Genomic DNA, 11,045 nt, shown 5'->3' with positions numbered 1-11,045 from the left:
TTTCTCCATAATTTCGAAGATATCAGAAAGTAAAATAATTTCTTCGAGGATTTGGTGACGCCCGTAATGAATATGTTTTAAATGTATTTCCTTATATATTTATGTATTTGTTTGTTTCCATGTATCATCCTCGAAGACCTCTGCCATTACCAACGTTCTTTGCCATCCCTTTTAAAAAATCTAAAAGATCACGCAATCAATTTGATGTCAAACTGCCTTTAATAGAAACTGAAAACACTGGCAACGAGTCGCTGTGTGAGAGGAATAATATGCCCGATAGGTAAAACTAGTAAAACTTAGTACCGAACGTTTCGTCTCACCAAAAGAAGGTTTCTAAAGTTTCATTATTTAAAAGTGTCTGTTACTCGATCAGCTACTCTAGTCCGTGATTTGATAAAAAGCTAATTACTAAAAACCAAAGAGGAACGTTTTTAAAGTCTAGAATGCAAAATATCAACTCCTTTACGGAGCGTTCAGTCAATCAATTTCCTCGACTATAGAACTGTATCTATTGGGGGTTGGCCTTGCACCCGAAGGTCCACCGCAGTAGCTGTTTTCCCGCCCTTGTTCCGGGGTCTCCTGTCCTTGTACCTTGGACATGACTGGTGAACACACTTGCTGTAGATCTCTTTGCTTTTCTTCATACTCCTCTTTTTCAGCTTCTTGATTGCGTTGCAACCAAGCAATCACTTCTTGTGCCTTGTTCTTCGCCATCTTCTTATCTTCAGGATCAAGCTTGTGATCATTTTTCGGATCTTCTACAGCTTGTTTGACTTGGTGCGCATAGCCCTCCAGGTTGTTTTTTGCATTTACCTTGTCGCGTTTCTTCTCGTCTTCTTCCTTGTACTGCTCCGCTTCAGCCACCATGCGATCGATGTCCGTTTTGGACAGCCTTCCCTTGTCGTTGGTGATAGTGATGTTGTTGCTATTCCCAGTGCTCTGATCCTTGGCGGAAACAGTTAAGATCCCGTCGGCATCAACATCGAAGGAGACCTCGATCCTGGGCACACCTCGTGGTGCAGGGGGGATTCCTTTCAGATCAAATCGTCCCAGTAGATTGTTGTCTTTGGTGAAGGCACGCTCTCCTTCAAACACCTGGATGGTAACGGCTGTTTGATTGTCTGAGTAAGTTGAGAACTCTTCCTTAGAAACTTGCGCTGGAATCTTTGTATTGCGTTGAACTATAGTGGTCATTACCCCACCGGCGGTTTCAATCCCGAGACTTAAGGGTGCAACGTCGAGCAGCAGGATATCCTTGAGTTCGGAACTTCTGTTTCCGGACAAGACCGCTGCCTGGATAGCGGCACCATACGCCACGGCCTCGTCAGGGTTGATTGATTTGTTCAGCTGTTTTCCTTCGAAGAATTCTTCTAACAGACTCTGAATCTTTGGGATTCTTGTAGATCCTCCAACGAGAACCACGTCATGCACTTTGCGTTTGTTAAGCTTCGCATCTTTAAGGGCAGTTTCCACTGGGTCGAGGCATGAGCGGAACAGATCCATACAGAGCTCTTCAAATTTGGCACGGGTTATTCTGGAGTAGAAATCAATTCCCTCGAACAGTGAATCGATCTCTATATTAGCTTGGGTTGCAGACGACAGAGTTTTCTTGGCTCTTTCGCATGCGGTCCTCAGGCGACGCAAGGATTTCGGGTTGGTCTTGAGATCCTTCTTGTTTTTCTGCTTGAAATCTGACACAAAATAGTCCACCATGCGGTTGTCGAAATCTTCTCCACCAAGATGTGTGTTGCCAGCTGTGGAGAGAACCTGGAAGAAGGAACCTTCGTCGATAGTTAGCACAGAGACGTCAAAGGTCCCTCCACCAAGGTCGAAAATCAACACGTTCTTTTCGCCGCTGAGGTTTTTCTCCAAACCGTACGCGAGGGCGGCGGCAGTGGGCTCATTAATGATTCTCTTGACATTCAGCCCTGCTATTGTTCCAGCATCTTTGGTGGCCTGTCGCTGTGAATCGTTGAAGTATGCTGGTACTGTGACAACAGCATCATGAATGGTCTGGCCCAGGTAAGCTTCGGCTATCTCTTTCATCTTGGTTAGGACCATGGCACTGATTTCTTCCGGCGTAAAATTTTTCGCCGCGCCTTTATACTGCACGCGGATTTTGGGTTTCCCATTCTCGCTGACTACTTCGAAGGGCCAATTTTTTCTGTCGGATTGAACCAGGGGGTCGTTGAATTTCCTACCAATAAGTCTCTTGGCATCAAAGATTGTATTGTTTGGGTTAAGAGTTGCTTGATTCTTGGCTGCATCTCCTATCAAGCGCTCCGTTTCATTGAAGGCGACATAGCTCGGGGTCGTTCGGTTTCCTTGATCGTTGGCGATAATCTCAACTTTACCGTGTTGAAATACTCCAACGCAGGAGTAAGTTGTTCCAAGGTCGATACCAATCGGGAGAGCCAACTCGTCTGACATCTTCTCTAGCTTCTGATGATTTTTTTCAAGTCTTAGTTATTGCCGAGTTTTTTTCAGTATCGACAAAATTTGAACCTCGTCACAAAACGATCTCCGATTTATATCACTGATCCGAAAAAACCGTGCATAAGTTTCCTAAAATAAATAAATCATTTTGCTTACATCATTTTTTGGATAACAGCCAAATAAATTTATTTTGTTTTTGGTTAATTAACAATCAGTGGTCGGGATAATTTTCTTATTTTAACAAAGCACTCGACGATGCTAAAGTCATTCCGTTTTCGGTCTCCGTTTCAGTTCCTGCGCGAGCGAGCGAACGAGCGCACATGGTTTGCTTTAGCCGTGAGAGAAGAACTTTGCTTATTTCCCATTAAGGTGGAGTTATGGATTGTATGAATATGAGTAAAAATCAAAGGACTCTTTTCTGCCGAATTTCTCCCAATTTTTTCTCTCGCTCCAGCCTCCCTCCTCATCTCGATTGGCGTGGGTGGCTACGTGGTGTATGATAAGCCACGTATGTACCTAAACCAACATGGCCGCAGCGAAGTCAACTCTCTTAGTTTTAGGGATACTGGTTCATATCATCTATCTTGCGTCCATATTCGATATTTATTTTACTTCTCCCCTAGTTCATGGCATGACCCCTTACCAATCGACTCTAAAGGCGCCCGCAAAGAGGTTGGTTTTATTTGTTGCCGACGGATTACGAGCAGACAAATTTTATGAACTTGATGAACGCGGAAAAACTCGCGCACCATATTTAAGAGATTTGATCGAAACAAAAGCCAGTTGGGGTGTTTCTCACACACGAGTACCTACAGAGTCTCGGCCTGGACATGTGGCCCTCATTGCTGGGTTCTACGAAGATGTCAGCGCCGTGGCCAAAGGTTCGTGATAAAGTTGCTTGTAGTCTTAACAAATATAATCACGTCTTATGCTCAATTTTTAGAGAGAGTATAACTTTTCTCACGAGCCCAAGGTTTTCAAAGAAATAACTGTTATTTGGAGTGATGTCCATAATCCAGCAATAGATGTAAATCAAGAAGCTCTTTGATCTCACGTCCTCTTTTACTTTTAGTTATGAGAACCTCCCGTGAATAAGATCTATGATTGGACTATGAAAATAGCAGTTGCTTTCGAAACCAACTTTGGGAAAATTGAAACTAGATACTTCTAGTATGTTCTTCTGACAAGCAATTTCATTATTATTCCTTATTCTGTATTGATGAAGACTCGGCCCTTGTTAGTTTGGCAAATGATCTATCATTTGCATATCTTTACTGTAGGTTTATGACGCTCAGGACCTTTTAGAAATGAGAAGCTCAGTTTCTGAGAAAATTGAAACTTTACCCATTTGGTTTTCCCCAAAGGAGAAAAATCTAAGGTTAGGTATGACTTAAGTTGTTTTGCAATTTTGCTTTCAGTGTGTAATATGTTATAATTAGACTGATTTCAATCTCCTGTTGATAAATTTTGTGGCTCCTATACCCATATTTGGCGTGAGTGAACTTTGTTACTTTTTCTTTCCAAAATTATTGAAAGCAATTAAATAAATTCAGAATCTATGCAAGTTACTGAGCTTATAGGTTTGCTTTAGGATGATAATATAAATGAGCTGCAATTATAAGAATATGGAGATGGACTTTCTATTTACTTGTATAATAAAAATAGCGTTAATTCCAGTTTTACCGCAATTTCTGGTTGATTTAATGCTGGTAATCTGTTAATTTTTCCACAAACAGTTGTTAGTACAGGTTATAGGAAGGTGCAAGTAATACACTAATTTTTAAAGCTTCCTGTATAGTTTTTAAACTATAAGCCAGAAGAAACAGAGATGATAATAAGATCCACTAAAGATACCCATCAAAAGACCTGTGCAATAACTCATTTATTTTGCACAGATTGCTCGGTATTATAAGAGACTTTTTCTTTCCAAAATTATTGAAAGCAATGAAATAAATTCAGAATCTATGCAAGTTACTGAGCTTACAGGTTTGCTTTAGGATGATGATAATATAAATGAGCTGCAATTGTAAGAATATGGAGATGGACTTTCTCTTTACTTGTATAATAAAAATAGCATAAATTCCAGTATTACTGTAATTTCTGGTTGATTTCACACTGGTAATCTGTTAATTTTTCCACAAACAGTTGTTGGTGCAGGTTATAGGAAGGTGCAGGTAATACACTAATTTTTAAAGCTTCCTGTATAGTTTTTTAAACTATAAGCCAGAAGAAACAGAGATGATAATAAGATCCACTAAAGATACCCATCAAAAGACCTGTGCAATAACTCATTTATTTTGCACAGATTGCTCAGAGACTTTTAAGACTTTTTTAAAAGATATCTTCAAAACTCAATAACAAAAGCTTTTATCTTGTTTGTACTCTTACTTACTTACCTTGTCAATTTCTCAGCTTGTTTCTTTGTTTGGTTTAAAAAACAATTCAAGCGATTTCTTCAACTCATAGATCTTGAGATATCGATTTCTTTTGAGAGCAGATTTTTACAACTGGTATCATTCTTAATGAAACATTGAAAGCAAGAAGTGTGAAAATTTATTAATTGCATGCTCAAGGATATCATGTCAACAAAAGCAATGGAGGAACTTTGTGTGAGTTGACAATTTTCTTTTATTTTTGGGTGCGGGTTATCTGCCAGTGTGGCCCGAAATCTGTTGAAATTTTTTCTCATTGTTGCAAAAATTAACCTATACAGGTAATCAGCTGTGTAGGTAAATAACCAGAAATTACAGTAAATTTATGATGGACAGAACTTTACACTTGATATTAAGCAAACACTTAACAATATATTGAATTTTTCAGTGGGGAGCATTGATATTTCTGTGCAATCCTTTAAATCCTAAGATCTGATTATTAATTCTCCCCTCTAGCTACTACAAATTTCCTTGTAAATTAGGTATAAGAATTTGGTGTTAGACAAGGCAGCAACTTTAACATGATAAGTTTGTGTATTCTCACTACCTGTTTGCTGGATCATGTATGGATAATGGAAGACAGACAGTAGGGAGAACTGATGTTGAGATTGTGGTTGTAGAAGGCCTAGTTTACCCCTTCTCTCCCCTTTACATGTATATACCAGCCATGCAGGCTAGAGGTTGGCTAGAGTTACTTTGATTTTGATGGATGTCACTATCAAAACTCTTCAAATGATTTAAAAAAAAATTATTTTCAGCATATTAAAGAGATTTGGATGGAGGCCTAAAACCATACTGTTTGAATCAAACATTAAAAATCTGAGTTTTGACAAATCGATGGCATCAGTAGGGATAATATTATCCCAGATGATGCCATTGATTTAAACAGTAGTTAACCCTTTACGCCCAAAGGTCTGTAGTGTTTCCTAAGGTGCAGAGAAGGAGGATTTGTTTGACAATCAAGAGCTTCTTTATTTGGTGATAATTTCCTTTATTCAGAAGTGATGTTGCAAGGAGAATTAGAAGCTAGTCACTCTTAGGGAGTCAAAGAGTTAAGGCCTCTCCCAAATTACAATTCTATTTTTACTGCTATGGATTACTCACCACACTATATGTTGCTTCCTTTTTCTAGGTTGGAAAGAGAACCCAGTGGAGTTTGATTCTACCTTTAATGAAAGCAGATACACATGGTCTTGGGGAAGCCCTGATATCCTGCCAATGTTTGCCAAGGGAGCCAGTGGAAACCATGTTTTTACATCCATGTATGAAGATGTTGCAGAAGACTTTGCAAATGAGGATGCTGCTAAGCTTGATACTTGGGTGTTTAATGAAGTAAGAAAGTTCTTTAGTGCTTCAATGAATAATGAAACTTTGAAGAGGATGCTTCATGAAGAGAAAATTGTTTTTTTCTTTCACCTTCTAGGTAAGTGCTTTCCATAAATACCACTAGGTTTCTTAAAGATGTGGCATTGTTCACTGCTCCTGCACTTCTTACCTGTAAGATACAAAGTATCTGGTTTTTTTTGTGTTTTGTTTTTTTTTTTTTTGTTTTGTTTTGTTTTGTTTTTGTGATTAATTAGTTGTAAAGTAGTTTCACACAATGTTTCTTTCAAGACCTTTGAAGACCCATTAGTGGTATGGTGCTTTCTCAAGTGTAGTATTTATAGAAATAAAGGGGGCAAGTTTCTAAAGAAACTGTGGTTCTGCATTGGTAGGGAGTATAACAAGATAAATTGTCTTGAAGTATTCATCAGGATTATGACTGGGAAACTGCACAAATAGTCATTTATCTTTCTTTCTTCCTTATGTGTACCAACACTTAAACTTTCATGAATCAAATATTTTGTTTAAAAACTAATGAAGACAGCTTGGAGTGTCACTGGATTTTAAAATTGTACACTTAACACTAGATGATAACCACTTCATGATTCAGAGGGTTCTTAGGCATTGCCATTTCATATTTTTGGTAATTAATGAATTTACCCACCTTTAGGAGCAGCATAGTTTTGTGAAAAATGCTATATCAAATCAAGTCTACCTACATTTTATCAGTATAAGTATTGTTTGACTTTTGTGATTGCTTTCAGGAATTGACACCAATGGCCATGCACACAGACCAACCTCCCAAGAGTATCTTAGGAATATTGCTGTTGTGGACAAAGGGATAAAAGACATGGAAAATTTAATTGAAGAATTTTATGGTCATGATCATCGAACAGCATTTGTGTTGACAGCTGATCATGGGATGACTAACTGGGGGTCCCATGGGGCAGGACATCCTCACGAAACACTGACTCCCTTAGTAGCTTGGGGAGCTGGTGTACAAGGACCAATGGCTCCTGCACAAGGTGTTGATATTGCCGAGGAGACAATCAAGTGGAATCTTGGTCATCTGAAAAGAATAGATGTCAATCAAGCTGATATTGCACCACTGATGACTTCTCTGATTGGTGGGTTTGTATTTAACAACATCCATCAGCTTAAACAGCTCTTTTTTTATAAAAGAATAATTTCATTTTCTTGTTTTCCATTGACTCAACAAGTAAATAAAAACACAGCATGAAGTAAGCTTTTTGCACAGTATGATCATTGCAAGTTATCCTAATTTTGCGACGGGATAAATCCTTCATCTACCTACTTTTTTCAGTCAAAATGGCTGTATATTGGGGTTGTTCCTCTGCTGAGCTTTCATTTACCATTATTTTTGTCTCTGTCAATAACTTGCCTATTATCCCGCAGCAGATAACACAGTTTATTTTCTGATCAGGTGTTCCATTTCCTCTGAACTCTGTGGGAATTTTACCATTGGACTATCTCAACAACTCTGAGCAATACCTTGCAGAAAACCTCTTCATGAATTCACAGCAGATTCTTGCTCAATATGATGTGAAAGAATTGTTCAGAAAGGAAACTTCTCTCTGGTTTCGGCCCTTCTCTTCCTTGGCAGGTATAATCCTTTTAGTTTATACTGTAGGGGGTTGTTATTTTCTTAGTGCCAACATGAAAGGAGGCCCCAACAAAACGAAAAGGGGGTAAGTTTCCAAAGAAACTATGATGCTGCATCGGTGGAGGGTATAACAAGAAAATTTAGTTTTGAGCACTGAGTTGATAATGTAAATTTGCCACCTCAAAGAGTTTCTAGGCTGACCTTTCAAGAGTTAGCCCTTCGTCTGTACCAGATCAGCAACAATGTTAGAGGACTTATTTTAAAAAGTAAGAAACATTTCATAATAAATAATATGATGATACACCCCACACTCTCAATCGGCCCTCTCAGAAATCCCAAACCCCTAGCCCCATTCCCCCTCCCTCCCTACTCTCCCTCTGTGTGACTACTATACTGGTTCTTCTACAAATACCGATTGGAAATTGAGATGTTTTTCGTTTGTTGTTTTTGTCATATAGGTGCAAAGAAAACAGGAATGATTCGTGACATAAAAGAGTTCATGCGAGCCAAGAAGTATAAAGAAGCCGAGAGCCTAAGCAGAGGTCTAATCAATCTTGCATTAGAAGGACTCAATTACTACCAGAACTACGACAGGGTTTTCTTAAATTTAGTGGTTACTCTTGGATTTTTGGGATGGATATCGTGCATCATCCTACAGATTGTCGAAGATCATAGCGAAGTCATCAAAGAGGCGTCCAAACTCGATAAAGGGAGTGTCCAGCCAATGGTGGAGACGGTGCCTTTAAACACCGCAACTTTGGTCCTCGCTTTTCTCGCGCTAATTCTTTTGTTTATTCAAAAAGCGCCTTGGATGTATTACAGCTACTGCTTATTGCCCTTGGTGTTTTGGAACCGCATTGCCAAGAGACTTCACGTGGTCAAAGCGGCTTGGAGCTATATCCGTGCAAAACAGTTGCAGCATAGAGTTCTGTTTACCTTCATGTTCGGTTGTTTCTCGTTAGAGATTCTAGTCATGAGCTTCTTCAAGCGAGAGATTCTCTCTGTTGGTCTCATCTGTCTTGCTCTGTGGCCTTTCACCACTCAATTGTACAGAACTTGCAGGCTATCTGTAGCAGGTTGGCTGATCCTCAACTTCGCTCTCTCCGTGTTTCCTGTTCTTCCTGTTGTCGGACGTGAAGCCAACTATTTCTTGGTGACTGCGGCAGGATTCTTAACTTTAATCATTTTCTCGTCTCTGTTGTTTTACGTTTCCAGTGTGTCTTACTCACTTAGGACAGAATTAACAAAATCGTGTAAAATCCTGCTCCCTCAAGCACTTCTCACGGGATTAGCAATTTATATCGTGAACAGTACAGCAGCGAGTCTACAACAAAAACTCGGACTCCCATTAGTAAACCAACTTGGGAGTTGGACTATTCTTATATCGTCTTTTCTGTTACCTCTGATCAACTCGAGTAATTTAACGGTCCGATTGTCGAGTATAGCTATAGCGTTTTCCTCATTATATATATTGATGAGTACTGCCTATGAAGGCCTGTTTTTGTTAGTCCTCTCGCTGCTAATGGGTGCATGGCTTTTGTCTGAGCACAAACTTTCTGGCAAAACCCTTGACGCGCTGTTAGAAACTCAACTAAGTAACGACAGCTCCACGAGCACTCATCAGCCAGCTTGGAAAGCGCTTACAAGAGGCATGGACACCCCTGTAATGAGAAAACTCACTCTAGAGGACCTTCGCTGCGCTTATTTCTTCGTGTTCTTTATCGTAGTGGCCTTCTTTGGAACAGGAAACATTGCTAGTATAAACAGCTTTGATCCCGCGTCCGTTTATTGCTTCCTGACTGTATTCTCGCCCTTCGTTATGGGAAGTTTACTGCTCTGTAAAGTGCTTATTCCGTTTGTGATTGTAGCATGTGCATTCGACGCAATACACGTGGTGCTCTCGATCCCAGTTCAAAGTCTAGTGTTGGTAGTGCTAGTGATGACGGATTTAATGGGACTGCATTTCTTTTACCTTGTGCAGGATAGCGGTAGTTGGCTAGACATTGGGACAAGTATCAGCCATTTTGTTATCATGATGGCCTTTATTATATTCTTGCTTCCAATATTCGGTCTGGCTAGGCTCTTCACAGGTGCGTCCTTAGTATTCAGGACGAGCAAGAAAATAGCCTAAAGGGCGGAACACACGAGCCGACAATGTGCTGCAGCAGGTCCCACTCCAAATCGCCCCTTACGTACCGTTAGCACTGCCTGCAAAACGCGTCGTTGCGACTTGTTTTAAGGACAGAATGCTGTCCAGGGGATACAGCTTTTCATGGAAAAAAAAACTCATGTCACACGTAGCGAATTGTCGCTGAATGTGTTCTGACCGTCAATAGGCCACACCTAGTTCGCTCAAACCTTAAGGAAATTTTAAGATATAACTGAGTAAGGTTAAATATTGAAATAGTAACTTATGACTAAAGAAACAAAAGGAACATGCATGTAGGAAAGCCAATATTGGAATGAGAGGGCAAATTTCAAACGATTTGTCTGTGAGGATACTTGAAATACAAAGGACCAAAACCTTTCAAGTTTACACAGCCTTCTTGAAAGTTTTATCCTTAACACTCTGAAATCAAGACAGGTATCTACTTTGCCACATTAAACAATAGGAGTCTAAACCTATCGAAAATTATCCGCATTTTAAACTAGGTCCTATAGCAAAAATGAAGAAACAACTCTGCAACGTATTGACGTTAAGTTTGATTTAGCATTTTTCCGTTCATCGCGATGAGTAAAACGTGGAATAACCACCTCAGTCTTAATTCCAGTAGATTCATCGGACTTTCTATGTATTTGTTAGCACTTCTGGGATTGCAAACCTAGTTTCAGTTAGTTAACCCTTTCTCACTCAGGATCTCATTAAGTAATTCTCCTTACTGTCTGTCATACAATTCTTACGATGTTAGTTTGGAGAATTTGGTACCAGATCAACTAATCATCCCCTAATTGATATTTATCTTTGTTCTTATCATTCGCCTGCTTGTTACTGTATTGATGTCGTTCAGAGAAATTCTGTCATGGTCGCTCACGGGAGTAAGAGCCTTGTATGCTATATCATGTGACCAAGCATGGATATGGCTCAGTTTTTTCCTTTTTTTAAGTTTTCTCTCAAACGTCACCTGAATTATCAACCGAACAGAGATTGTATGCCGCATCGTTGTGAATAAAGTATTATCAAATCCTGTCAATTCTGTTATGTAGGTACGCACGAAGCGAAAGATTTTAAA

At 39.5% G+C, this 11,045-nt stretch overlaps 2 protein-coding genes across 3 annotated transcripts; one reads left to right on the top strand and one right to left on the bottom strand.

Moving 5' to 3' along the window:
- Positions 1–186: 186 nt before the first annotated feature.
- Positions 187–2,512, bottom strand: LOC131799740 (heat shock 70 kDa protein 1). The gene has a single exon (XM_059117439.2). The coding sequence runs from the start codon at positions 2,428–2,430 to the stop codon at positions 478–480; it is 1,953 nt and encodes a 650-aa protein (XP_058973422.1). The 5' UTR covers positions 2,431–2,512; the 3' UTR covers positions 187–477.
- A 446-nt stretch (positions 2,513–2,958) lies between these two features.
- On the top strand, positions 2,959–11,018 carry LOC131799787 (GPI ethanolamine phosphate transferase 1). Of its 2 annotated transcripts, none has more exons than XM_059117485.2 (5): positions 2,959–3,317; positions 6,001–6,291; positions 6,956–7,318; positions 7,636–7,815; positions 8,274–11,018. In XM_059117485.2, the coding sequence occupies exons 1-5, from the start codon at positions 2,963–2,965 to the stop codon at positions 9,944–9,946; spliced, it is 2,862 nt and encodes a 953-aa protein (XP_058973468.2). In that variant the 5' UTR covers positions 2,959–2,962; the 3' UTR covers positions 9,947–11,018. The 2 variants fall into 2 exon arrangements, with proteins under 2 accessions (XP_058973468.2, XP_066028736.1); XM_066172639.1 differs by lacking the exon at positions 2,959–3,317 and adding an exon at positions 3,747–3,814.
- The last annotated feature ends 27 nt before the right edge of the window (positions 11,019–11,045 follow it).

The sequence above is a fragment of the Pocillopora verrucosa genome, chromosome 1 (genome assembly GCF_036669915.1).
Source record: "Pocillopora verrucosa isolate sample1 chromosome 1, ASM3666991v2, whole genome shotgun sequence".
In the NCBI taxonomy this organism is placed as follows: domain Eukaryota; kingdom Metazoa; phylum Cnidaria; class Anthozoa; order Scleractinia; family Pocilloporidae; genus Pocillopora; species Pocillopora verrucosa.
This window is presented reverse-complemented; position numbering and strand designations above follow the sequence as displayed.